This window comes from Pleurodeles waltl, chromosome 11 (assembly GCF_031143425.1).
Source record: "Pleurodeles waltl isolate 20211129_DDA chromosome 11, aPleWal1.hap1.20221129, whole genome shotgun sequence".
NCBI classification, from domain to species: Eukaryota; Metazoa; Chordata; class Amphibia; order Caudata; family Salamandridae; genus Pleurodeles; species Pleurodeles waltl.
In genome coordinates this window covers 880,266,762-880,294,645 of record NC_090450.1, presented here as the reverse complement: position 1 = coordinate 880,294,645, position 27,884 = coordinate 880,266,762, and the positions used below count along the sequence as shown (strand labels likewise).

At 46.0% G+C, this 27,884-nt stretch overlaps 1 protein-coding gene across 7 annotated transcripts in view; it reads left to right on the top strand.

Moving 5' to 3' along the window:
* The window catches only part of ACACB (acetyl-CoA carboxylase beta), a 1,528,264-nt gene that overhangs the window by 548,378 nt on the left and 952,002 nt on the right, over window positions 1-27,884 (top strand). For all 7 annotated transcript variants that reach the window (XM_069214760.1, XM_069214756.1, XM_069214757.1 and 4 more), the window contains one exon: window positions 25,335-25,416. In XM_069214760.1, coding sequence (XP_069070861.1) covers window positions 25,335-25,416 — 82 coding nt within the window. The remainder of the gene's footprint in view (window positions 1-25,334; window positions 25,417-27,884) is intronic.

Genomic DNA, 27,884 nt, shown 5'->3' with positions numbered 1-27,884 from the left:
CAGATTACACACAGAAAAGGCTCCACATTCAAAAAGAGACAGGGAAAATCGGAACTCTCCCTCCAATCCGAAAGACAAACAGCCACAAGCAAAGGTGGCAAAGCAAGTAACTCCGCCACCATCACCACATCACTCACCACAACCATCCCCAATGGCCACTCCACCAATGATGCAGTCCCCAACGCATACAGGGATGAGCGAAGATGGGATCTTTATGATGCGCCTGTATCAGATAACAGTCCTGACTGCTACCCAGCGAGACCATCATCACCTGAGGACAGTACTGCGTACACACAGGTGGTGTCCAGAGCAGCCGCATTTCACAATTTCACCCTGCACGCAGAACCAATTGAAGATGACTTTTTGTTTAATACTCTGTCGTCCACACATAGTCAGTACCAGAGTCTTCCTATGGTTCCGCGAATGTTGAAACACTCAAAACAAGTATTTCAAGAGCCTGTGAAAGGCAGGGCCATCACTCCAAGGGTGGAGAAAATGTACAAACCACCACCAACAGACCCTGTGTACATCACGCAGCAATTAACACCGGATTCAGTGGTGGTAGGTGCAGCTCGCAAAAGGGTGAACTCACACACCTCGGGAGATGCACCACCACCCGACAAGGAAAGTCGCAAGTTCGACGCAGCGGGGAAAAGGGTTGCGGCACAAGCAGCCAACCAATGGCGCATTGACAATTCACAGGCCTTGCTAGCCAGATATGATAGAGCTCATTGGGAAGAAATGCAACACTTCATAGAACATCTACCTAAAGAGTTCCAAAAGCGTGCCCAACAAGTGGTGTAAGAAGGACAGAGTATCTCTAATAACCAGATACGATCGGTAATGGATGCAGCAGACACAGCGGCAAGAACTGTAAATACAGCGGTCACCATACGGAGACACGCATGGCTACGCACCTCAGGATTCAAGCCAGAAATTCAACAGACTGTGCTGAATATGCCTTTTAACGGACAGCAGTTGTTTGGGCCGGAAGTGGACACTGCTATCGAGAAACTTAAAAAGGACACAGATACGGCCAAGGCCATGGGCGCACTTTACTCCCCACAGGGCAGAGGCACATTTTGAAAAACACCGTTTAGAGGGGGGTTTCGGGGACAGAGCACAGAACCCTCAACCTCACAAACAAGGCCCACATACCAGAGCCAGTATCAGAGGGGAGGTTTTCGGGGACAATATAGAGGGGGATAGTTCCCTAAAACTAGAGGAAAGTTCCAAAGTCCCAAGACCCCGCAAAATAAACAGTGACTTCAGTGTCACAAATCCCCAACACAACACCAGTGGGGGGAGACTAACACATTTTTACCAAAACTGGGAGGAAATAACAGACACGTGGGTCCTAGCCATTATCCAACATGGTTATTGCATAGAATTCCTACAATTCCCTCCAAATGTGCCACCGAAAACACACAACATGTCCAAACAACACATAGATCTATTACAGCTGGAGGTCCAAGTGTTGTTGCAAAAAGATGCAATAGAACTAGTACCAATTCATCAGAAAGGAATGGGTGTTTACTCCCTGTACTTTCTCATACCCAAAAAAGACAAAACTCTAAGACCCATCTTAGATCTCAGAACCTTAAATCTTTACATCAAATCAGATCACTTTCACATGGTGACACTGCAAGACGTGATCCCCTTGCTCAAACAACAAGACTACATGACAACATTAGACCTCATGGATGCGTATTTCCATATACCCATACATCCTTCCCACAGAAAATACTTAAGGTTTGTAATCCAAGGGGTACATTACCAGTTCAAAGTGTTGCCATTCGGAATAACAACAGCGCCAAGAGTTTTTACAAAATGCCTTGCCGTAGTGGCAGCCCATATTAGAAGACAGCAAATACATGTGTTCCCGTACCTGGATGATTGGTTACTCAAAACCAATACGCAAGAACGGTGTTCACAACACACAAAGTACGTTATTGAAACCCTTCACAAGCTAGGGTTCTCACTCAACTACAGAAAATCACACCTACAGCCGTGTCAAATACAACAGTACTTAGGAGCAACAATCAACACAAAAAAAGGGATTGCCACTCCAAGTCCCCAAATGGTACAGGCATTCCAAAATGTAATACAGGCCATGCACCCAAACCAAAGGTTACAGGTAAAACTAGTAATGAAACTACTAGGCATGATGTCCTCATGCACAGCCATTGTCCCAAATGCAAGATTACACATGCGGCCCTTACAACAGTGCCTAGCATCACAATGGTCACAAGCACAGGGTCAACTTCAAGATCTAGTGTTGATAGACCGCCAAACATACACCTCGCTTCAATGGTGGAATACTATAAATTTAAACAAAGGGCGGCCTTTCCAAGACCCAGTGCCTCAATACGTGATCACAACAGATGCTTCCATGGTAGGGTGGGGATCACACCTCAACCAACACAGCATCCAAGGACAATGGGACACCCAACAGAGACAGCTTCATATAAATCACTTAGAACTACTAGCAGTATTTCTAGCGTTAAAAGCATTTCAACCACTAATAACCCACAAACACATTCTTGTCAAAACAGACAACATGACAGCAATGTATCATCTGAACAAACAGGGAGGGACACACTCAACACAATTGTCTCTCTTAGCTCAAAAGATATGGCATTGGGCGATTCACAACCACATTCGCCTAATAGCACAGTTCATACCAGGAATTCAAAATCAGTTAGCCGACAATCTCTCGGGATCACCAACAGATCCACGAATGGGAAATTCACCCCCAAATACTAAAAACTTACTTCCAAAGATGGGGAACACCGCAAATAGACCTATTTGCAACGAAAGAAAACGCGAAATGCCAAAACTTCGCATCCAGGTACCCACATGCTCACTCTCAAGGCAATGCATTATGGATGAGTTGGTCAGGGATATTTGCATACGCTTTTCCCCCTCTCCCACTCCTTCCATATCTAGTAAACAAATTTAGTCAAAACAAACTCAAACTCATACTAATAGCACCAACTTGGGCACGACAACCTTGGTACACAACACTACTAGACATGTCAGTAGTGCCTTATATCAAACTGCCAAACAGACCAGATCTATTAACTCAACACAAACAACAGATCAGACACCCGAATACAGCATCGCTCAGTCTAGCAATTTGGCTCCTGAGATCTTAGAATTCGGACACCTAGATCTTACACAAGAATGCATGGAGGTCATAAAACAAGCTAGGAAACCAACCACAAGACATTGCTATGCAAATAAGTGGAAAAGATTTGTTTATTACTGCCATAATAATCAAATTCAACCATTACACGCATCTGCTAAAAACATCGTAAGCTACCTACTACACTTACAAAAGTCCAAGTTAGCTTTTTCATCCATTAAAATACATCTGACTGCAATTTCGTCTTATCTGCAAATTACGCATTCAACTTAATTATTCAGAATCCCAGTCATAAAAGCATTTATGGAGGATCTGAAAAGGATTATCCCACCAAGAACACCACCAGTTCCTTCGTGGAACCTCAACATTGTATTAACACGACTCATGGGTCCACCATTTGAACCCATGCACTCATGTGGGATACAGTACTTAACATGGAAAGTAGCCTTCCTAATAGCTATCACATCTCTCAGAAGAGTAAGTGAAATACAAGCATTTACCATACAAGAACCTTTTAAACAAATACTCAAACATAAAGTAGTTCTACGCACAAATCCAAAATTCTTACCTAAAGTCATTTCACCATTCCACTTAAATCAAACAGTGGAACTTCCAGTATTCTTTCCAGAACCAGATTCTGTAGCTGAGAGAGCATTACAAACATTAGACATCAAAAGGGCACTAATGTACTATATAGATCGAACCAAACAAATTCCCAAAACAAAACAATTGTTTGTTGCTTTCCAAAAACCTCATACAGGGAATCCAATATCCAAACAAGGCATTGCCAGATGGATAGTTAAATGTATTCAAACCTGTTATATAAAAGCAAAGAGAGAACTGCCTATTACACCAAATGCACACTCCACTAGAAAGAAAGGTGCCACCATGGCTTTTCTAGGAAACATACCTATGACTGAAATCTGTAAGGCAGCCACATGGTCTACGCCTCATACATTTACCAAGCATTACTGCGTGGATGTGTTAACCACACAACAAGCCACAGTAGGACAAGCAGTATTAAGAACATTATTTCAAACAACTTCAACCCCTTCAGGCTAAGCCACCGCTTTTGGGGAGATAACTGCTTACTAGTCTATGCACAGCATGTGTATCTGCAGCTACACATGCCATCGAACGGAAAATGTCACTTACCCAGTGTACATCTGTTCGTGGCATGAGACGCTGCAGATTCACATGCGCCCTCCCACCTCCCCGGGTTCCTGTAGCCGTTTGAAGTTGACAAAAATTAAAACTTGTACATTTGTAAATCTGTAAATATATCACTTTTAGTCACATTATGTACATACATACTTACTCCATTGCATGGGCACTATTACTATATACACAACACCTACCTCACCCTCTGCGGGGAAAACAATCTAAGATGGAGTTGACGCCCATGCGCAATGGAGCCGAAAGGAGAGGAGTCCCTCGATCTCGTGACTCGAAAAGACTTCTTCGAAGAAAAACAACTTGTAACACTCCGAGCCCAACACTAGATGGCGGGATGTGCACAGCATGTGAATCTGCAGCGTCTCATGCCACTAACAGATGTACACAGGGTAAGTGACATTTTCCATATATATATATGCATAATACTTCAGACTGATCAATGTCCCAAGAGAGAAAACTTGTACTTATAGATATGTTCACGACAGCTCTTAAGATGATCTTGTGGATCTCATAATTTAAATTGATCACAAATGTTAAGTACATTATAACAGAAGGTTCGATGGCATCTGTCGCTGTAGATACGCATGTTCTGCAATAGCTCGCCATCTGGTGTTGGGCCGGAGTGTTACAAGTTGTTTTTCTTCGAAGAAGTCTTTCGAGTCACGGGACCGAGTGACTCCTCCTTTTGTCCCCATTGCGCATGGGCGTCGACTCCATCTTCGATTGTTTTTTTTCCGCCATCGGGTTCGGACGTGTTCCTGTCGCTCCGAGTTTCGGAACGGAAAATTAGCTAATTTCGGAAGATTTTCGTCGGTATTGTTGCGTTCGGGATCGGCGTACTTAGATTCCACACCGCATCGAAGATCGAAGAGCTCCGGTGCCCTTCGGGGTAGTTTTTCGATCCTCCGTCGGGGCCTGGTCGGCCCGACCGCGTGCTGAAGAACGCCGATGGAACGGACCCCGTTCCGTTTCTGCCCCAAATGCCACAATAAGTACCCTTACACAGACCAACACTTGGTCTGCAACCTGTGCCTGTCACCTGAGCACAGCGAAGACACCTGCGAGGCCTGTCGTGCATTCCGGTCCCGAAAAACACTCCGAGACCGTCGAGCCAGAAGACTTCAGATGGCGTCCGCACCGACAGCCCAACGGGAGTTCGAGGAACAGGAAGAAGAAGGTACCTTCTCGATCCAAGACTCGGACTCCGAAGGATTCGACGATACACAAACCGTGAGTAAGACGTCGAAATCCACTCAGAAGAACATTTACAAGGCCCAGGGGACGCCACTGCCACCAGGCCATGGCTCCACCCATAAATTCGGTGACCGCCCGTCGGCACCGAAAAAGGCCCACACAGTGCCGAGATCGTCCGACTCCGGTCGAGACACCGGCACGCAGCCTTCTCGGGACCGAGAAAGTGCTGGAGACAAGCCTCGACACCGAGATGCCGGTGCCGACACGGCTCGACGCCGAGACAGCGGCACCGAAACAGATCGACGCCGAGAGGTTTCGGCCCCGAAAAAGAAAAGAGTCACCTCGGAGCCGAAAAAACACGCAGACAGGGTTTCGATGCCGAAACAAACTGCAAGCGACCCAGCTTCAGGCTCTTATACAGAAGAGCACTCGCTAACCTCCCAAATGCAGAAGCATAGGTTTGAGGAAGAGCTGCAAGCAACTGATGTGGACCATACGCAAAAGCGTATCTTCATACAGCAGGGGACAGGAAAAATAAGCACCCTTCCCCCCATTAGGAGAAAGAGAAGGTTGGAGTTCCAGACGGAACAAACACCACAACCAAAAGTGGTGAAAAGAGTTACCCCACCACCCTCTCCTCCGCCTGTGATTAACGTCTCACCAGCACAAACTCCATCACACTCCCCAGCTCACACCACCATGAGCCAGGGTGACCAAGATCAGGACGCATGGGACCTATACGACGCCCCAGTGTCAGATAACAGTCCGGAGGCATACCCTACAAAGCCATCTCCACCAGAAGACAGCACCGCGTATTCTCAAGTGGTGGCTAGAGCAGCACAATTTCACAACGTAAGCCTCCACTCAGAACAAGTCGAGGATGATTTCTTATTTAACACACTCTCCTCCACCCACAGCTCCTACCAAAGCCTGCCTATGCTCCCTGGTATGCTCCGGCACGCAAAAGACATCTTTAAGGAGCCGGTCAAAAGTAGGGCAATCACACCAAGGGTGGAAAAAAAGTATAAGGCGCCTCCTACAGACCCGGCTTTCATCACTACACAGCTGCCACCAGACTCTGTCGTTGTAGGAGCAGCTAGGAAAAGGGCCAACTCTCACACATCTGGAGATGCACCACCCCCAGATAAAGAAAGCCGCAAGTTCGATGCAGCTGGTAAAAGAGTCGCAGCACAAGCTGCAAACCAGTGGCGCATCGCGAACTCACAGGCACTACTTGCGCGCTATGACAGAGCCCACTGGGACGAGATGCAACATCTCATTGATCATCTGCCCAAGGACTTACAAAATAGGGCAAAACAAGTGGTTGAGGAGGGACAGACCATTTCCAACAACCAGATCCGCTCCTCCATGGACGCTGCAGATACAGCTGCACGGACAATTAATACATCCGTAACTATCAGAAGGCATGCATGGCTCCGAACGTCTGGATTTAAACCAGAGATTCAACAAGCAGTTCTCAATATGCCTTTTAATGAAAAAGAACTGTTCGGTCCAGAAGTGGACACAGCGATTGAGAAACTCAAAAAAGATACGGACACTGCCAAAGCCATGGGCGCACTCTACTCCCCGCAGAGCAGAGGGAATTACAGCACATTCCGTAAAACGCCCTTTCGAGGGGGGTTTCGAGGTCAAAGCACACAAGCCAGCACCTCACAAGCCACACCGTCCAGTTACCAGGGACAGTATAGAGGAGGTTTTCGGGGACAATGTAGAGGAGGGCAATTCCCTAGAAATAGAGGAAGATTTCAAAGCCCCAAAGCCCCTACTACTAAACAGTGACTCACAGGTCACTCACCCCCTCCACACAACACCAGTGGGGGGAAGAATAGGCCATTATTACAAAGCATGGGAGGAAATCACTACAGACACTTGGGTTCTAGCAATTATCCAACATGGTTATTGCATAGAATTTCTACAATTCCCTCCAAACATACCACCAAAAGCACAAAATTTAACAACACACCATTCCAATCTCCTGGAGATAGAAGTGCAGGCACTATTGCAAAAGAATGCAATCGAATTAGTGCCAAACACACAAATAAACACAGGAGTTTACTCACTGTACTTTCTGATACCAAAGAAGGACAAAACACTGAGACCAATCCTAGACCTCAGAGTAGTGAACACTTTCATCAAATCAGACCACTTCCACATGGTCACACTACAAGAAGTATTGCCATTGCTAAAACTGCACGACTACATGGCAACTTTAGACCTCAAGGATGCTTATTTCCATATACCAATACACCCATCGCACAGGAAATACCTAAGGTTTGTATTCAAAGGAATACATTACCAATTCAAGGTACTGCCTTTCGGATTAACAACCGCACCAAGAGTCTTTACCAAATGTCTAGCGGTAGTCGCAGCACACATAAGAAGGCAGCAAATACATGTGTTCCCATATCTAGACGACTGGCTAATCAAGGCCCATTCGTTAATAGAGTGCTCAAATCACACAAATCATATCATACAAACCCTCTTCAAACTAGGGTTCACCGTCAATTTCACAAAATCCAAAATTCTGCCACGCAAGGTACAACAATACCTGGGAGCCATAATAGACACATCAAAAGGAGTAGCCACTCCAAGTCCACAAAGAATTCAAAATTTCAACACCATCATACAACGCATGTATCCAACACAAAAGATACAGGCAAAGATGGTATTACAACTCCTAGGCATGATGTCATCATGCATAGCCATTGTCCCAAACGCAAGACTGCACATGAGGCCCTTACAACAATGCCTAGCATCACAGTGGTCTCAAGCACAGGGTCACCTTCTAGATCTGGTGTTAATAGACCGCCAAACTTACCTCTCGCTTCTGTGGTGGAACAACATAAATTTAAACAAGGGGCGGCCTTTCCAAGACCCAGTGCCACAATACGTAATAACAGATGCTTCCATGACAGGGTGGGGAGCACACCTCGATCAACACAGCATACAAGGACAATGGAACGTACATCAAACAAAACTGCATATCAATCACCTAGAACTTCTAGCAGTTTTTCAAGCACTAAAAGCTTTCCAACCAATAATAGTTCACAAATACATTCTCGTCAAAACAGACAACATGACAACTATGTATTATCTAAACAAGCAGGGGGGGACGCACTCCACGCAGTTAAGCCTGCTAGCACAAAAAATTTGGCATTGGGCAATTCACAACCAAATTCGCCTAATTGCACAGTTTATACCAGGGATACAAAATCAACTCGCAGACAATCTCTCTCAAGATCACCAACAGGTCCACGAATGGGAAATTCACCCCCAAATTCTGAACACTTATTTCAAACTCTGGGGAACACCTCAGATAGACTTGTTTGCGACAAGGGAGAACGCAAAATGCCAAAACTTCGCATCCAGATACCCACACAAACAATCCCAAGGCAATGCCCTATGGATGAACTGGTCAGGGATATTTGCTTACGCTTTTCCTCCTCTCCCTCTCCTTCCTTACCTGGTAAACAAACTCAGTCAAAGCAAACTCAAACTCATATTGATAGCACCAACTTGGGCAAGGCAACCCTGGTACACAACGCTGCTAGACCTATCAGTGGTACCCTGCATCAAATTGCCCAACAGGCCAGATCTGTTGACACAGCACAACCAAAAGATCAGACACCCAGATCCAGCATCGCTGAATCTAGCAATCTGGCTCCTGAAATCCTAGAATTCGGGCACTTACAACTTACCCAAGAATGTATGGAAGTCATAAAACAAGCAAGAAGGCCATCCACCAGGCACTGCTATGCAAGTAAATGGAAGAGGTTTGTTTGCTACTGCCATATTAATCAAATACAACCATTACACACAACTCCAGAACATGTAGTGGGTTACTTGCTTCACTTACAAAAATCTAACCTAGCTTTCTCTTCCATTAAGATTCACCTTGCAGCAATATCTGCATACCTGCAGACTACCTATTCAACTTCCCTATATAAAATACCAGTCATTAAAGCATTCATGGAGGGCCTTAGGAGAATTATACCACCAAGAACACTACCTGTTCCTTCATGGAACCTAAATGTTGTCCTAACTAGACTTATGGGTCCACCTTTTGAACCCATGCACTCCTGCGACATACAGTTCCTAACCTGGAAGGTGGCATTTCTCATCGCCATTACTTCCCTGAGAAGAGTAAGCGAGATTCAGGCGTTTACTATACAGGAACCTTTTATACAACTACACAAAAATAAAGTCGTCCTAAGGACCAATCCTAAATTTTTGCCAAAGGTTATTTCACCGTTCCATCTAAATCAAACAGTGGAACTTCCAGTGTTTTTTCCACAGCCAGATACCGTAGCTGAAAGGGCACTACATACATTAGATGTCAAAAGAGCATTGATGTATTACATTGACAGAACAAAGAACATCAGAAAGACTAAACAACTCTTTATTGCATTTCAAAAACCTCATGCAGGAAACCCAATTTCAAAACAAGGTATAGCCAGATGGATAGTTAAATGCATCCAAATCTGCTACCTTAAAGCTAAACGACAGCTGCCCATTACACCAAGGGCACACTCAACCAGAAAGAAAGGTGCTACCATGGCCTTTCTAGGAAACATCCCAATGCAAGAAATATGTAAGGCAGCCACATGGTCTACGCCTCACACATTCACCAAGCACTACTGTGTAGACGTGTTATCCGCACAACAAGCCACAGTAGGTCAAGCCGTATTAAGGACATTATTTCAGACTACTTCCACTCCTACAGGCTGATCCACCGCTTTTGGGGAAATAACTGCTTACTAGTCTATGCAGAACATGCGTATCTACAGCGACAGATGCCATCGAACTGAAAATGTCACTTACCCAGTGTACATCTGTTCGTGGCATCAGTCGCAGTAGATTCGCATGTGCCCACCCGCCTCCCCGGGAGCCTGTAGCAGTTTGGAAGTTACCTTCAATTATTTATATATGTATCATCTCAACCTTAAATAGGTGCATACTTAGTCACTCCATTGCATGGGCACTATTACTACAATTCAACTCCTACCTCACCCTCTGCGGGGAAAAACAATCGAAGATGGAGTCGACGCCCATGCGCAATGGGGACAAAAGGAGGAGTCACTCGGTCCCGTGACTCGAAAGACTTCTTCGAAGAAAAACAACTTGTAACACTCCGGCCCAACACCAGATGGCGAGCTATTGCAGAACATGCGAATCTACTGCGACTGATGCCACGAACAGATGTACACTGGGTAAGTGACATTTTCATTTTGAGGGTAGCTAATCAAACATGCGCAGCAAGTTGGGGACAGGTTCATAGCCCAGGAGGGAATTATGGTTAACATTAATTACCGCTTGATAAATCTTTTAATTAGTAAAGCTAAGAGTGCTGTATAGTTTGATTTGAATCGGGACAGATGTCACGATTTCAGTTAAGGTTGTTTGTTAGCTGCCGCTCACTTAGGTTAAGGAAGACGGTGGTTGAACAAGTCTTTCTGAGCACCTAACGTTCCACAAGCCCCTTTCCCAAATAAGCAGTCTGTGTCATACAAGTTGTAGTCTGTTTTTGATATTTATCCAAACGCCCTGCTTAATAAAACGACTTGTGGGTTTATCAGTTGTTCCTGATGTGGTGTATTTATTTCTGATTTTGTATGAAGTCCAGTGTGAAAATGTAATTCTTGATTCCAGACATGGTAGGTCATTAGGAGTTCGGAGGACGGTTTTTACTGTCTGCCGAACTTCCGGCGGGGAGATTGCCGCCACACATGCTACCTCCCTCCCTGCTGACCCCATTAGAAGTATCCTACTAGGTCAGCAGGTGGAAACCTGAGCTTCCACCCGTTGGCCTAGCGAGAAACAGGCTACAGCAATGTCTGTGGCTTGTAATCGAGCCAGCGGAAATGCTGTAGCGAGCAGGGAGCACCAGCACCCTCACAGTGTTCACTGTCTGCACACCAGACAGTGAACATTGCAATGATGCTGGCCAGGGGGGCCCCTGCACTACCTATGCCAAATGCATGGGGAGTGGATGGGCCCCCCCGGGGCCTCCTGCATCAGTTCTTCACCAGCATTTTCATGGCTGTGTTGCAAACAGCTGGCGGAGAAGGGGATCATAATCCCCAGGGCAGGACTGCTTGCAGCGCTTCCTAGGTGGATTCTGACTGCCACCACCTCCAGACCACCGGGATCTCTGATCCTGGCAGCACCACAGAATATCCTTACGGAAATTGTAGGTAGTCTGGTGTTGGAGGTCTTTGAAGGTTTGAATTTGATTCTGGCCCGAAGAGTTAGCTAGTGGAGGTCTTCTAATTCTTAGGCTTCAAGAAATTTTACTACAAAGATCGCGATGAGTCTTGCAGCCAAGTAGGGTACAGCCTTGAGAAGCAGCAAAGAAGGTTTTTATGAGCCAGTTAGAAAGGCAGGGCCACAATTGATTCTGTGAACCACAATAGCTTACAGTACTGATGAAGTATCTGGGATTTTAGTAGGACTTTGGGGGTTATTCCAACTTTGGAGGAGGTGGTAATCCGTCCCAAATTTGACGGATTTACCACCAAACGTATTACGAGTTCCATAGGATATAATGGACTCGTAATACGGCTGGTGGTATATCCGTCACTTTACCGTCACTTTTGGGACGGATTACCACTTCCTCCAAAGTTGGAATAACCCCCTTTGTCTTTTGAGTGAGAAAGTTGCAGCCCTGGCAGACTTTGTGAGGTGATGAATGTGAGAGTTCATATATAGGTGAGGATAATTCCATTGCCCCATACTGCTTTAAAGGTATAACCAATATCTAAAAACAGTTATACATATGATCATTCTGTTCTCCTCATTTAAGCATGCTAAATACCAACAGGATTATAGTCTAGAGTATTGCTGTCATTGATCTGTCCTTTGCCTTTGTCATTAAATAAATAAAAGCCAGATAGATGAGAATGTAGTTGGGACTGTGACGTAATAGATTTTAATTTGTAAAAGCACTGGGAAGCAAATACTCAACTAGCTAGCCTCTTTGTGAATATGCTGAAAGACATTTACATTACAACGGTGTACAATATGATATAATAAAACCCATGCTGGTGATCATGCAAATTCTTAAAAATTAATATATGGTAAAGAACATTACTAAGTGACAAATTCCAAAGGACAAGCATGTAAAGCAGTTTTTGTTTTTGCAGTTCCTGAAGGAGCAAACGTGAATTGATTACATATTTGGTGGGTAACAAAGTATACATTTGCAGAAAGACCTCAGCCTGGGATTGAATGTTGTAGTATAAGAGTCTAGAAAAAACTGGGACAATCTAAAAAAAACGCTTCCTCCAATAAGGTACATTGCCAGACCAGATAGTGGTGTCACGTAGATCAATTGTAATCAGATGAATGTACAGCAAAATTTAATTTGAAAGCAGGTCTGTTAAAAACAGAATAAAGAGTAGATGAGAGCCAGGCAAAGTAGTGCAGGGTATACAAAGAAGCAGTTTCTGCAGATCACAAGATAAGGAGGGGTCAGGTCCAAAACATTTTTCCAAAAAGCAACAGAGAATGATGGCCACAAAGGAAGTACATCCTATGGAAAATGTAAAACCTCTAACATCAACATTCAGAGCCCGCAAATGTTGGAGTTAGAGGAATTGGCAAAACCAAACAGGGATCTCTGTTGTCCATTCACTCAAAGTACATCATCCAGCTCACAAATGCTACATCAGTCTACCAAACTAGTAAAGAGAAAAGGGGCATATTATTATTATTTTTTTTTAAATATGTTTATTGAATTTTCAGTCCAGATCTGCTTCCATTATTTTGCATTTACAATAACAGGATTCAGTCGATCTGATATAAAACAAATATACAAAGCAAACAATAAAACTTAACTTAGGTCTTGTTCTTGTGCTCAGAAGTATTTGTCTGCTGTATCTGCGTAATAAGTCTTGCAGTGTGGTGTTAGTAGCCATGTAAACCCCAGCTTGGTTATGCTCTTTCCTGCCGGTGTATGAATGTTAATGTTGGTGGGGGGGGTGCCCGGTCTAATATCTGTTTGTAGCATGTGGTGCTTATTGTTCCTATTCTAGTTGTTAACTCCTCTCTTGTTAGTCGCTGTAGGTTGCCGCAGGTTAAGGGTGTGGGGATGGAGGCACCCTCTGCTTTTATAGTTTATCCCGTCCGGCTTGCTTGGTAATATTGGAGTTGGACGGTGTGAGAAGGTAGCCTCTTTCTAGCCTTGTTACCCCCACTTTTGGCCTGTTTGTGAGTGTATGTCAGGGTGTTTGTCACTGTTTTCACTGTCTCACTGGGATCCTGATTGCCAGGCCTCAGTGCTCATAGTGAAAACACTATGTTTTCAGTATGTTTGTTATGTGTCACTGGGATCCTGCTCGTCAGGACCCCAGTGCTCATAGGTTTGTGGCCTATATGTATGTGTCACTGGGACCCTGTCACACAGGGCCCCAGTGCTCATAGGTGTGCATGTATATGTTACCTGTGTGGTGCCTAACTGTCTCACTGAGGCTCTGCTAACCAGAACCTCAGTGGTTATGCTCTCTCATTACTTTCAAATTGTCACTAACAGGCTAGTGACCAATTTTACCAATTTACATTGGCTTACTGGAACACCCTTATAATTCCCTAGTATATGGTACTGAGGTACCCAGGGTATTGGGGTTCCAGGAGATCCCTATGGGCTGCAGCATTTCTTTTGCCACCCATAGGGAGCTCTGACAATTCTTACACAGGCCTGCCACTGCAGCCTGAGTGAAATAACGTCCACGTTATTTCACAGCCATTTTACACTGCACTTAAGTAACTTATAAGTCACCTATATGTCTAACCTTTACCTGGTAAAGGTTAGGTGCAAAGTTACTTAGTGTGAGGGCACCCTGGCACTAGCCAAGGTGCCCCCACATTGTTCAGAGCCAATTCACTGAACTTTGTGAGTGCGGGGACACCATTACACGCGTGCACTACATATAGGTCACTACCTATATGTAGCTTCACCATGGTAACTCCGAATATGGCCATGTAACATGTCTATGATCATGGAATTGCCCCCTCTATGCCATCCTGGCATTGTTGGTACAATTCCATGATCCCAGTGGTCTGTAGCACAGACCCTGGTACTGCCAGACTGCCCTTCCTGGGGTTTCACTGCAGCTGCTGCGGCTGCCAACCCCTCAGACAGGCAGCTGCCCTCCTGGGGTCCAGCCAGGCCTGGCCCAGGATGGCAGAACAAAGAACTTCCTCTGAGAGAGGGTGTGACACCCTCTCCCTTTGGAAAATGGTGTGAAGGCAGGGGAGGAGTAGCCTCCCCCTGCCTCTGGAAATGCTTTGTTGGGCACAGATGTGCCCAATTCTGCATAAGCCAGTCTACACCGGTTCAGGGACCCCTTAGCCCCTGCTCTGGCGCGAAACTGGACAAAGGAAAGGGGAGTGACCACTCCCCTGACCTGCACCTCCCCTGGGAGGTGTCCAGAGCTCCTCCAGTGTGCTCCAGACCTCTGCCATCTTGGAAACAGAGGTGCTGCTGGCACACTGGACTGCTCTGAGTGGCCAGTGCCACCAGGTGACGTCAGAGACTCCTGCTGATAGGCTCCTTCAGGTGTTAGTAGCCTTTCCTCTCTCCTAGGTAGCCAAACCCTCTTTTCTGGCTCTTTAGGGTCTCTGTCTCTGGGGAAACTTCAGATAACGAATGCAAGAGCTCATCCGAGTTCCTCTGCATCTCCCTCTTCACCTTCTGATAAGGAATCGACCGCTGACCGCGCTGGAAGCCTGCAAACCTGCAACATAGTAGCAAAGACGACTACTGCAACTCTGTAACGCTGATCCTGCCGCCTTCTCGACTGTTTTCCTGCTTGTGCATGCTGTGGGGGTAGTCTGCCTCCTCTCTGCACCAGAAGCTCCGAAGAAATCTCCCGTGGGTCGACGGAATCTTCCCCCTGCAACCGCAGGCACCAAAAAGCTGCATTACCGGTCCCTTGGGTCTCCTCTCAGCACGACGAGCGAGGTCCCTCGAATCCAGCGACGCTGTCCAAGTGACCCCCACAGTCCAGTGACTCTTCAGCCCAAGTTTGGTGGAGGTAAGTCCTTGCCTCACCTCGCTGGGCTGCATTGCTGGGAACCGCGACTTTGCAGCTACTCCGGCCCCTGTGCACTTCCGGCGGAAATCCTTCGTGCACAGCCAAGCCTGGGTCCACGGCACTCTAACCTGCATTGCACGACTTTCTAAGTTGGTCTCCGGCGACGTGGGACTCCTTTGTGCAACTTCGGCGAGCACCGTTTCACGCATCCTCGTAGTGCCTGTTTCTGGCACTTCTCCGGGTGCTACCTGCTTCAGTGAGGGCTCTTTGTCTTGCTCGACGTCCCCTCTCTCTTCAGGTCCAATTTGCGACCTCCTGGTCCCTCCTGGGCCCCAGCAGCGTCCAAAAACGCCAAACGCACGATTTGCGTGTAGCAAGGCTTGTTGGCGTCCTTCCGGCGGGAAAACACTTCTGCACGACTCTCCAAGGCGAGAGTGATCCGTCCACCAAAGGGGAAGTCTCTAGCCCTTTTCGTTCCTGCAGAAACCTCAGCTTCTTCTGTCCAGTCGAAGCTTCTTTGCACCCGCAGCTGGCATTTCCTGGGCATCTGCCCATCTCCGACTTGCTTGTGACTTTTGGACTTGGTCCCCTTGTTCCACAGGTACCCTAGATTGGAAATCCACAGTTGTTGCATTGCTGGTTTGTGTCTTTCCTGCATTATTCCTCTAACACTACTCTTTTGTCCTTAGGGGAACTTTAGTGCACTTTGCACTCACTTTTCAGGGTCTTGGGGAGGGTTATTTTGCTAACTCTCACTATTTTCTAATAGTCCCAGCGACCCCCTACAAGGTCACATAGGTTTGGGGTCCATTCGTGGTTCGCATTCCACTTCTGGAGTATATGGTTTGTGTTGCCCCTATCCCTATGTTTCCCCATTGCATCCTATTGTAACTATACATTGTTTGCACTGTTTTCTAAGACTATACTGCATATTTTTGCTATTGTGTATATATATCTTGTGTATATTTCCTATCCTCTCACTGAGGGTACACTCTAAGATACTTTGGCATATTGTCATAAAAATAAAGTACCTTTATTTTTAGTATAACTGTGTATTGTGTTTTCTTATGATATTGTGCATATGACACTAAGTGGTACTGTAGTAGCTTCACACGTCTCCTAGTTCAGCCTAAGCTGCTCTGCTAAGCTACCATTATCTATCAGCCTAAGCTGCTAGACACCCTATACACTAATAAGGGATAACTGGGCCTGGTGCAAGGTGCAAGTACCCCTTGGTACTCACTACAAGCCAGTCCAGCCTCCTACAGACGGGTGCTAGTCTGACTATCTTGAGGCTAACATCTAGTCAGGTTCATGGCGGTCTCATCATTCTTGGCCTCTAGTCTACTTACTAAAGTTTCCCAGGCTTCACATCCTGTATGATGTTGGCCCTCCCTTGCTAGTTTTCGCAATACCAATGATTCTGTACGGGCCCACCGCAGTGTTATGTTGTGCCAGGTTTCCAAATCTGGTGCTGTGGCCGCTTTCCAATTCATAGCTATCAATCTTTTGTACATCACGTATGCTAGGTCTGTGAACTTATGTAGGTGCTTATGTTTTTTTCTCTCAGTCCCAGGCCCAGCAGACAGGATTTAGGATCCACTGTGAGCCCCAGTCCTGTCAGTTCTGATACCCTCTCTACCACTCCACTCCACTCCCTGTTCACCTGGACGCATTCCCAGACCATATGATAGAAGTGTGCCAGTGGGGCTTTACATCTAGGGCAGGTTGGGTCCGAGCCGGGGAACATGCGTTTAATCCAAGCTGGTGAGAGGTACGTTTGGTGTGTGAAGTTGAATTGTGTGTAGCGGAATCTAGGGTTTCTCGATACCCCCGTGTGTGGTGTAGAACTTTCGGTCAGTCCTCTTGTGGTATTGGGCTTGGCAGAACTGCGTTCCATCTTTCCCACTCACTCTCCAGGTTAGGTTCGGGAAGTTTATTCAGGGTTTTATATAAATTCGACACAACCTTTGTTTTATTGTCATATTGCAGCATGTGATGCAGTGCGGGGGAGATCGCTGGTTCTTGGTTTCCAGCCATCCATGACTTCTTAATTGAATGACATATAGCATAGTATGTTATAAATTGCCCAGGATTTACTGCTGTGAGGGCCTGTATAGATTCGAATGACATCAGTGTCCCTTCCTTAAAGCAGTCTCCTGCTGACACTATGCCTGCCTCTGTCCAGGCCGTTAGCGAATGCTTACTAGCGGCGTTGGTCCATCCAGGAATTAGTCCCAGTGGGATGAGCGGCGAGTAGGGGAGCGTGCTGTGTCCATTTTTAATATATCTCTTCCAGCATGCATGTGCAACTAGCATTAGCGGATTGTCAGACGCCCCTTTCGGGGTTTTGGTTGCTAACCATGTGATCAGGGGTTCTCCGAGTAGACTCGCCAGCACCCAGGCAGACTCCGCCTGTGTGGGTCTATGTATCCAATTCAGTATCCACTGTAGCTGTGCCACCGTGTAGTAAAGTTCAAAATTGGGGGCTCCCAGGCCGCCCACGTTTACTGGGTGCTGCAATGTGGTGAGCGCAACGCGTGCTCTACCCCCTCCCCATATGAGCTGCAGCAGGATTCCGTTCAAGTCCCTGAAGAAACCCCTAGGGACCGAGAGTGGCAGTGCCACAAAGTAGTATAGCAGCCGGGGCAATAACAGCATGTTTGCTATCGCCACTCTGCCCAGTGGTGACAATGGTAGTTTACTCCAGAATCGCAGCAACCCCTTCATAGAGGCCAATGCTCTCCCCAGATTTCCATCTCTGAGGTCTTCAGTTCTATGATATATTTGGATCCCCAGGTATTTGAACGTGTCGAAACACCATTTCAGGTGTCCAGCTGGGGCTGTTCCTTTTCTTGACTGTGACCAAATGGTTAATGGGAATACACGTGATTTTTCCCAGTTCACCACCAGCCCCGATTATCTCCCCGTATTCAGTCAAGAGTGAGATTGCTAAGGGTATTGTCTTGCTCCCTTTCCGCACGTATATCAGGGCGTCATCTGCATATAATGATATAACGTGATGTAGCCCATTCCTGATTATTCCCCAGCTGTCTTCCATGGCCTGTAAACGGATCGCTAGTGGTTCCATTGCTATAGCGAACAGCATGGGGGAAAGGGGGCATCCTTGCCTGGTGCCTCTAGCAGTCCGGAAGCTATCTGATATGACCCCTCCTGTTTTCACCCGAGCTAGTTGGTTAACATATAATGCCTGCACCCATTGTATGTAATTAGGGCCGATTCCTATTTTTTGCATGGTGGCGAACAAGAAGTCCCACCCTAGTGTGTCAAATGCTTTCTCAGTGTCTAGCGAAAGTACCATTTCCTCATAGGCATTTGGCGGGGTGCCTCCTATTACACTCAGCAATCTGCGGATATTTAAATAGGTGTAACGTTTTAGGGATGAATCCATTTTGGTCGTCATGTATCAGAGTGTGTATGACAGGAGCTAACCTGTAAGCCAATATTTTGCCTAGGATTTTGCAGTCAAGATTTAGAAGTGAGAGTGGTCTGTAGGATTTAACATCTGTAGGGTCACGACCCTGCTTAGGAAGGACCACTATCATTGCCTCTCTCTGCGTGGGGGGCAATGCCTTTCGGTTCCATGCCTCCTCGAACACTTGCAACAGGTGGGGCTTTAAGTGTTTTGAATATATTGCGTAGTATTCTATAGGGAGGCCGTCTATTCCTGGTGCTTTATTCCTGGGCATCTGTGCTAATGCTACGTCCAATTCCTCTACGCCCATGGGGGCCTCCAGTTTCTCCCTATCCGCCTGTGACAGTTGCGCCAAAGGGGCACCTGCAAGGAAGGATTCAAGTTGTACGGTCGTACAGTTCGAACGTTTGGTGTAGAGGTTCGTGTAGTATTCCCTAAACGCCCCGTTTATCTCTTCTTGTGTGGTGGCCATTTTACCGTCGTCTAGTTTAATAGCCCCTATGGGAGACTGCTGTCGGTTCTCACGAAGGAGCCATGCCAGCAGCCTTCCCGATCTGTCCCCCTCTGACTGTCGGTGAATTAAATGATAATTGTAGTTGTGTCGACGGAGGCGAGAGTCTGCTTCATTGTATTTTATGCACGCCTCTTTTAGCGTTGTGTAGGGTATCTCCTTCCGTGCCACCACTGTTTAAAGTGTTCTCAGTTCCTGGTCCCAGTTACTAATCTCTGTGTGGAGGGCGCGTCTCACTCCCCTAGTGGACCATATACAATGTCCCCTGACAACCGCCTTGTGCGCTTCCCACTCTACTGCTCTTGTGTCTGTGGAATCTTTATTAATTTCCCAGTACTGACTCATTGTCGTGTTCAGTCCCTCTGCAAATGCCTGGTCACGGAACTCTTCCACTTGTAATCGCCATGTAGGGATCACTGAGCGTCTCCTGACCCAATTTAGTTTCAGTTAAGCAGCAAGTGATCCAAAAGTGTCTTGGCCAGGTACTCTGTCCCATTGGTCAGTGCGCATATGTCCAAGGAGCCCCATATTATATCTATTCTAGTGTGTACTTTATGGGGTATTGAGTAAAATGAGTATTCCCTCTGTTGGGGATGCTGCATGCGCCATAAGTCGTGGAGTCTAATGTCTCCTGCCCATGTCAACAGGGGGCACCTGGCATTTCTATTTGTTAGTCCTTTCGGGGGGTGTTCGATCTGTCAAAGACTGCGTTCGTTGTGTTGTTGAAATCAACCCCCCATATGGCCGGGGCTGTAGGGTTTACTAGTAGAGCAGGGGTGAGTGTGCCCAAGAATACCGCTAACGCATTGTTGGGGGCATATATCCCTATTATCGATATTTGTCTCCCATCTAATTGCCCCTCTTTTGCTATGTATCTGCCCCCTTGGTCTATCTTACGCGAGGTTTGGGCAAAAGGGACGCCACCTGCTATCCATATCAGTACTCCTCTGGCGAAGGCTGAATAGGTCGTGCTTGTTATCTGCCCGCCCCATTTCCCGTGAATCTCCTGTAAATCAGGCTCCAGTAGGTGTGTTTCTTGTAAAATAGCGATATGTACTCTCTGGCATCTGAGGCGTGCGTATACCCGAGCTCTTTTACTTGGTGCGCCCATGCTTCTCATGTTCCACGTGACTATATCATATTGGTGCGTGTTTAGATTTGCGTGTTGAGTCATGTAATGTTGTACGGTATACCTATATGGAACCCGCTCTGAGTTGCGATGCCAGTCCGGGCCCCCACCCTCCCAACCAGGTATGTGTTTAAGGCTGATAAACACAGCAGTGTTCTCTGTGCACTGGGTTGACCTATTGAATACAACTTAACTGTCCCACCCCCTCTCCCCCGCCCCAACTATTTCCCTCACACAACTGCAAACATATAGTAAACTACTCAACACACTACTGCTCAAAGAAACCTGTATCCTTGCGAATACCTGTAGGGGAGTCATTTTGGTAACCGGATGTGGCTCTTATACGGGGCTCACATCCTTCCCCAGACATAGTCTGCGTATGTGTGTGTGTGTGTGTGTGTGTGTGTGTGTGTGTGTATATATATATATATATATATATATATATATATATATATATATAGGCGCTCCCGGAGTGTTAGTCCCCCATTCCCCCCCCAAACTGCACGCACAGCAATGTTAGACAATATTCACAGTGAGGAGGGATGAATTGTTCAAAAGATACTTGTGGGCAGCCACGGCGTCCAGCAGAACGGCTCCTGTAATGTCCACCCCTGCCTCCTGTCCGCTTGCCCCACAGTTCGGGTAGGGGGGGGCGAGCTAGTTATTTGTGTTCACAGTGCATCAGCAGATCTGGGGGTAAAGTTCGGGCCCCTGAGCGCTTCTGTTATCGTGGAGTCCAAGCTAGCCGAGTCCGAACTGGCCGCGGGGGTCGCCCGGAGTGCCTCAAAGGAGTTGGGTGTGAGCAGAGGGGTTTCTACCAGCACTTTTGCCCTTTCCTCTGCTGACTATCTCTCTGTGGGTTGACTCTTGGGGCGTCTCCTGGTGTGCTTCCTCGATGAGGGGGTTAGCCATTCCTCTCCTTCGTTCGTTCCCTCCTGGGATTGTATTAGGCCTTTGGCATGCAGCCAGGTCCAGGCATCTTCGGGGAGGTGAATATGTGAGTGCGTTCTTCTGATATTACTCTCAATTTTGCAGGAAAAAGGAGACCATATTTAATATTGTGCTCGCGGAGGCGTTGTTTAATTTTTACATAGGAGTTTTGTTGCTTCTGTACCTCCTGCGTAAAGTCTGGATAAGCATGAACCACTGAGCCTTCATGTCGAAATGGGCCTTTACTGCGGAATTGCTGCAGTATTAGGTCGCGGTCTCTGTAATTTAAGAATCTTGCTATCAGTGGTCTAGGCGGCTGACCCGATTGCGGCGGCCTCCCCGGAACTCTGTGCGCCCTTTCCACAGAGAAGAACTTCAATGGGGATCCATTCAGTACTTCTTTGATTAGCCATTGCTCTATGAATATTTCCGAGCTCTGTTCTGGTAGACTATCGGGAAACCCTAGGAAGCGAACATTATTGCGCCGGGATCTGCTTTCTGCTTCTTCAGCGCGTCGCCATAGGGTCTTCACCTCTGCATCCAGGCGCTGGATTTGTTTCTGACTATCCGAGACTATAGGATTTGTCGCGTTTAGTACATCTTCTGTCGACTTCACTCTCTCCGCCAGGTTGCGATGGTCCACTCTGAGTAAGTTCAGATCTTGTGATACTGTGTCTATTCTGAGTTCCAGCGAGGATTTAGTGTCCATAATTGCCTGTAGCACTTTTTCAAATTGTGTAGAGTGGGCTTGGAGTGTGCTTTCCAGCGACTGCAAGGTTGGGATTAGCTGTTGGTCGCACAGTGCCGGACCAGGCGCATTCCGTTCCTGATTTTTGGCCGACTTGGACTTCCCAGCCATGTTAGTGACTATTGACAGCTCTAGCGATGTGGGGCAACGTTAATTTGTGCTGCTTGGATGTCCGGGTGCACTGGTGGCACGGGCGCACCCTCCGGTGTGTGGTTCCCCGCTGTAGCTCCGTCGGGCCTGCCCGAGCTCTCTCTCAGACGAGCCAGTCAGCGACAGCGCAGGACGAGGGCAGATGGGCAGGGAGCCCTGCTACTGGTTGTTAGCTACTCTGGGATAGGAGTATATATGACTACTCCTGCAGTGTGCCCGACCACCGACAGTCAAATTGAGTTCCGGGCAGCACGGGCGACCCCTTGCAGTCCGCCCAAGGCACTGCTCCTGCGCGTGTCCGCGGCCTCTGGCAGAGATCAAGAGGGGAGGCCGGAGAAGGAGGCCGGCACAAAAATGAAGGGGGCGGGGCGGGAGGGGGGTAGTTAGCCCGGGCCCACTTGCCCGATCAGCCCCCCGATCAGTGCAGCGTTATTGTTGCGGGGCGAGGAGTTAACTTTTATATTATACAGTGGGGGACGGTCCCCCAGCCACCGCCCTCCGATCCGGGCGAGCGCCCGTCTGTCCAGGTCGGCTCCTCGCCATCCGCTCCGCAGCCCCGTTGCCGCCTCCTCCGCCTACCATTAGCCGCTCCAGGCGGCAGATCAGCCCGGCTGGGCAGCACGCCACATCCGGCCGTGGCACACCGGCTCTGCCGCTCCCCCTCTCCTGCCGTGGGAGCGTCCGAGGTAGCCGCGGCTCCCGCCGCCGTACAGCAGAGGGGGAGGGGGGTGTCAAGGGGGGGAGGGGAGAAGCCGTCCGTGGATGCGGTCCTCCCCCCTATAGAGCCCCCCTCCGTTCCAGTCCCCTCACCTCCTGCCTCCTCATCGCCGCCTCGTGGCTCTCGACCGGGGCCGGCTCCTCCGCCACCCTGCGTCGTCCCACACAGCTCCTTGGCAGTGTGGCGGTCTCCGGGACTCGGGTGCTGCGATTTGGGCTCCGAGCCCTTCTCCGGGAGCGCCCTACAGGATGATTGCTGGTGGCCCGGGTCGGAGCTCACCGATTAGGCGTCCGACGCGGCCGCCAATTTGGCTCCTCCCCCAGGGGCATATTATTATAATAATAATCCCTTGAGAGCCATTGACATTTGCCTGGGAGTATGTGTTGCAGCTTTTGCCAGGCCCAGCAGACCATGATGATGCAACAGACCTTTGTCAAACTGTTGTGTGATACAGACCCAGCTGAGGTTTGGGCCAAGAAAGTAATAGAAGAAAACCCTTGCATATGAATGTTAATATGTACACATAGAAACTGTTGGGAGGATGACTTAACCTTTATCATTATCCTTTTACTTGCAGTATGTTTTTTAATGCCTGACAAGGTGCTGTGGACTGCTGACATTCAGCAAACACCAGAGAAGGTAGACATGAAATGTGATGTCAGATAGGATCCAAGCCACACACTGTTGAAAACTAGATGCTGTCCATCTGACTTCCCTTTTTCACCCATCATATGTCGGCAACATATTTTTGTCAAACCCTAATTGCTCCATGACCTTGCTCTCCTCATGATTTGCCTAAACCTTTTACAAATGCAATATCTATATAGAACAATATTTATGCAAATTAACATCCACAGTTTTTTATTTTATTATTTGGTATGGAAGAGCATGGTGATAATACCAGTGCCCGGATACCCACTAATGTTGAAAGTATTAAACAAACCTGGAAATGGGAAATAACAAAACCTCAGCATTGGTTCACTCTACTGCTAATTTATAAAGATATAAAAAAGTTAGTTAGAAGTTCTTCCTGCTTTTAGAACACTTTAGCAGTGAACTCACGTTTACATAATAACACCTAGCACTGAAGAATACTGAATATTTATTTTGTCAGGATTTTTTTATTTTTTATTTGTCGTGGCATTTTTCATGCTATTTTCTTTGACTCCTGAACCATATAGCTGGATTGCAAAGCTTCCTCTTGCCAAAAGCAGTGCTTTAAATATGACCAGTTGTTGCTTTGAAACAGTGCATTTAATCATATAGCTTCTTTGTGAGTTAATCTATAAAATGTTTTGGATTGGGATTTTTGTAGTTTAAACTTAACTTCACAGGATTGGTGCACTGTCTGTAAAGAGGGTTTACCATGACAGTGCTGGCAGGGTGGAGTTACGGGACAGAGCAGCAGCCAAGGGAGCAAATGTGGGACTGATAACAGTATGGAAAAGGTGAAGTGGCAGGGAATAACATGCAGTTAATGGAGTTAAGTTTGGTTACATGTGGTGGGGATCACGTTATAGGAAAGAGATTAAAAAAGTTCAGAAATTAAAGTGTGTAGGGATCTTTGTCATTAACCGGGTGGTACATCTTGTAATGCAACAGCATGAGCAGATATATTTTTTTTTTAAATAAAATGTTCTTTTGAATCTTGGGCGTCTGAAAGAAGTACATGTATTTGCTTTCCCATTTTTTACATCATAAAGTTAAGTGTCATTCTATAATCTGAGTAGGCAGGTTAATTATGCTTCGTATCTTTCTCAAGGTCAGTATTGAGTCCACCACGTTCCACCAGAAGCAAATAGAGTGGTAAGGAAGCTAACACAGCCATTTTGCTCCCCATTCTGATCTTTCTGCTTCATATAGAACATAGCTGTCTATTATTGTACCAAAGTCTGTCCTTGCATTTTTTGGGAGTAAGTTAGATGTTGCTACCCCTCACTTACTGGTGACATAATTGCATTTCTGTAGTTAGCGAACCACTAACTTAGCCTCTTTGCCTAGCTAATACTGTAACCCTCGATTGTGTCAGGTAAAATGCACCATTTTTATGTTTAGTAATTCAATAAAGAATATTTAACTGGAAGTAAAGGGCACATTGAAGCCATGTTATTATATGTACATTTTGAATTTGTCTTTCAGGGGCCAGGTTTTACCAGCGGATACTCTTCTAAATATTGTTGATGTGGCGCTTATTTTTGAAGGTGTGAAGTATACTCTTAAGGTATTTCTATGTTCTTTTCTCTTTAAACTTGGTTTATGTTGGTTAAGTACTTTTTTATTGAGGTTGTCTGTTTTATTAGGGGTTTAATTGTTTTTTTACTGAAAGACACAAGTTTTTGCAGTATTGATTTCATTTTTAAGATTTTTTTTTTCTCTAAAATTATTTCGCACTGGTTAACATTGAAGGTTTGTCTTTTATTGTGTTTATTTCCCAGAGTTATCAACCAGAAAGATGCTCATTTGCAGATGATGATCTACCCACATATATCAAATGTGTAATGACTCCCACCTTTATCTCTTTGAATTGATTTCCGCCCTGATTTTAGCAATTTTTCATCAGATTCTTCAGGATTTTCAAATAGTCATCACTGAAACTAGCCTATACCTTTTTAATAGTCTGGCTTTAGCGCCACAAAGTGGAAACAAGTGGAGTGGGGTATTACAGGAGACCGGCTGTGTGCCTGGAGTTTACAGAATGTTTAACATATCTTGTCATCGAAAAGAGGAATTTTGTATTGCACAGTACAGAAAGCAATGGGGACAACGGTGCAACTTGAACTTTCACTGGTTAAAGAGTACCCGACTGTGTTGTAAATGTAGTTAAAGCCATTATAGCCTCTCTTCAGGATCCGTCACTATCCATGTTTCCTGGTAGTTAGTCCCTCATTCCTCATCCCTACGCTTGTACTTGCATTGCTTTCTCTTTACCGGTCTCTCCAACTCTTATACTCCATTGCTGCTTTCCTTTTGTGTGCCTATGAGAGAGTCACAAATGAAAGAAAACTATCAGCGTTGCGTTATTCTTTAAACTATTAGCTGTAAAGTTTAAGGAGTTTGACCTTTATGTTCAGGTTTTCTTCATTCTTACTACCAAAAACATTTATCCATATTGAGAATTTGACAAGTGCTGTAAGACCTGTTGAGACTGTAAAAGGCACTAACTGTGTTCTGCACTCACTCACTTCTAGAAATGTAATACACAGAAAATCTGCAAAGTATATGGTGGTGTATGTAAAATGTCATATTTGGTCCAAATGATTTAAAATTAGAACACCAATTAACAAAGATCTTACTGCTTAAAATGTTCATGGTTGTTTGCCCTCTTCAAGACATCACCATTACAGACCCTCATTCTCTTTGAAAAATCAAAGAATACCACATTCTGTGCAAGTTTTTTTTTAAATTATTTATTTTTAACAAAACATTTCACAACAACATTAAGTTCTACAGGGCCCCAGTCATTGCCCTTTCTCAATCTCTATAAAAGGTGTGCAGAAGGCAAGTTATTGAGTAAAACATATCATCACTGCTTGAACCAAGACCCTTTGTATGTTGTGGAAAATATATGCAGACAATACTGATTGTCCAGTTGTCAAACCTTGCCTCTTCTTCCTTAAATGTTCCACCCACCTTCCAACGTATCATTCATTGGTGGAGGTCAGTAAGTTGTATGATATTGAATCCCAACAAAATGGATGTGCTTCTGGTACCCAACAACACAGCATCTTTAATTCCTCTTTCCTGGCAGAAAACCACAGGCTCAAGTTCCACACCACCAGAAGGAGTCCATAGTTTAGGTATTCTGATTGATGGCAGGCTGTCTCTGAAATCGCAGGTAAACCATGAAGCAAAACCTTGATTTTAATATCTAAAATAGTTAACATCTTTAAACCATCAGCTAGTCCTCCATTTCACAACAATAAATGCATTTATTCAATTAAACTTGGACTACAGGAATGCTGTTTACTTGGCTACTCCAGATGGCCTTCCTCATCAACTGCAATCGGTATAAAAAATGCAGCAATACTAGATACCCACATTTCTAAAAGAGCTCTCATCTCCTTTCTTGCACAAGCTTTTTTGGCTTCTGGTGGGGGGAAAAAAAGATTTCTTTTCAAGGCTATTATCATTGTTCGTAAGGCAGTGTATCAACGTTATCTGGAGTTTCTAACCAATACATTTTCTTCCAGTGGAACAAAGAGGACTTTACTTACAGCCCATAGTTTTCACCTCCCTATTGCTAAATTATGTATTTGTAAAATTAGGAACAAAACTCTGTTGCTAAACCTTGGAACAGCCTTCTCCTTGCTCTTTGTTGGAATTCCAGTGTAATCTTATTCGGAAAGCTTGTGCCCAATCTTTCCTAGATAAGATTGCTCTGAAATTTGTTTTAGCTTACTTCTTCCAATTCAGTTGTAGTCCGCTCTGGGGTTCCTGACTAGAGTTCAAGGTCACTCCTAATGAATTCTCCTACCTCCAGATTCCTCACCTCTTGAATACTTCCCCAGATGCCATACTGGTCCGGTAAACTTATCTTTACAGCTCTTCCTTGACAGTAGGGAATGCCTGCTCTATTTGATGCTGGGAGTAGGGTCTCTGAGACCCTCATGTCAATGTCAGTTCATTTGTTTCTGTGGCTTTCTATGCAGCTCCGGAACTTGATATTCTTTAACAGATCTTCTTCGTCTA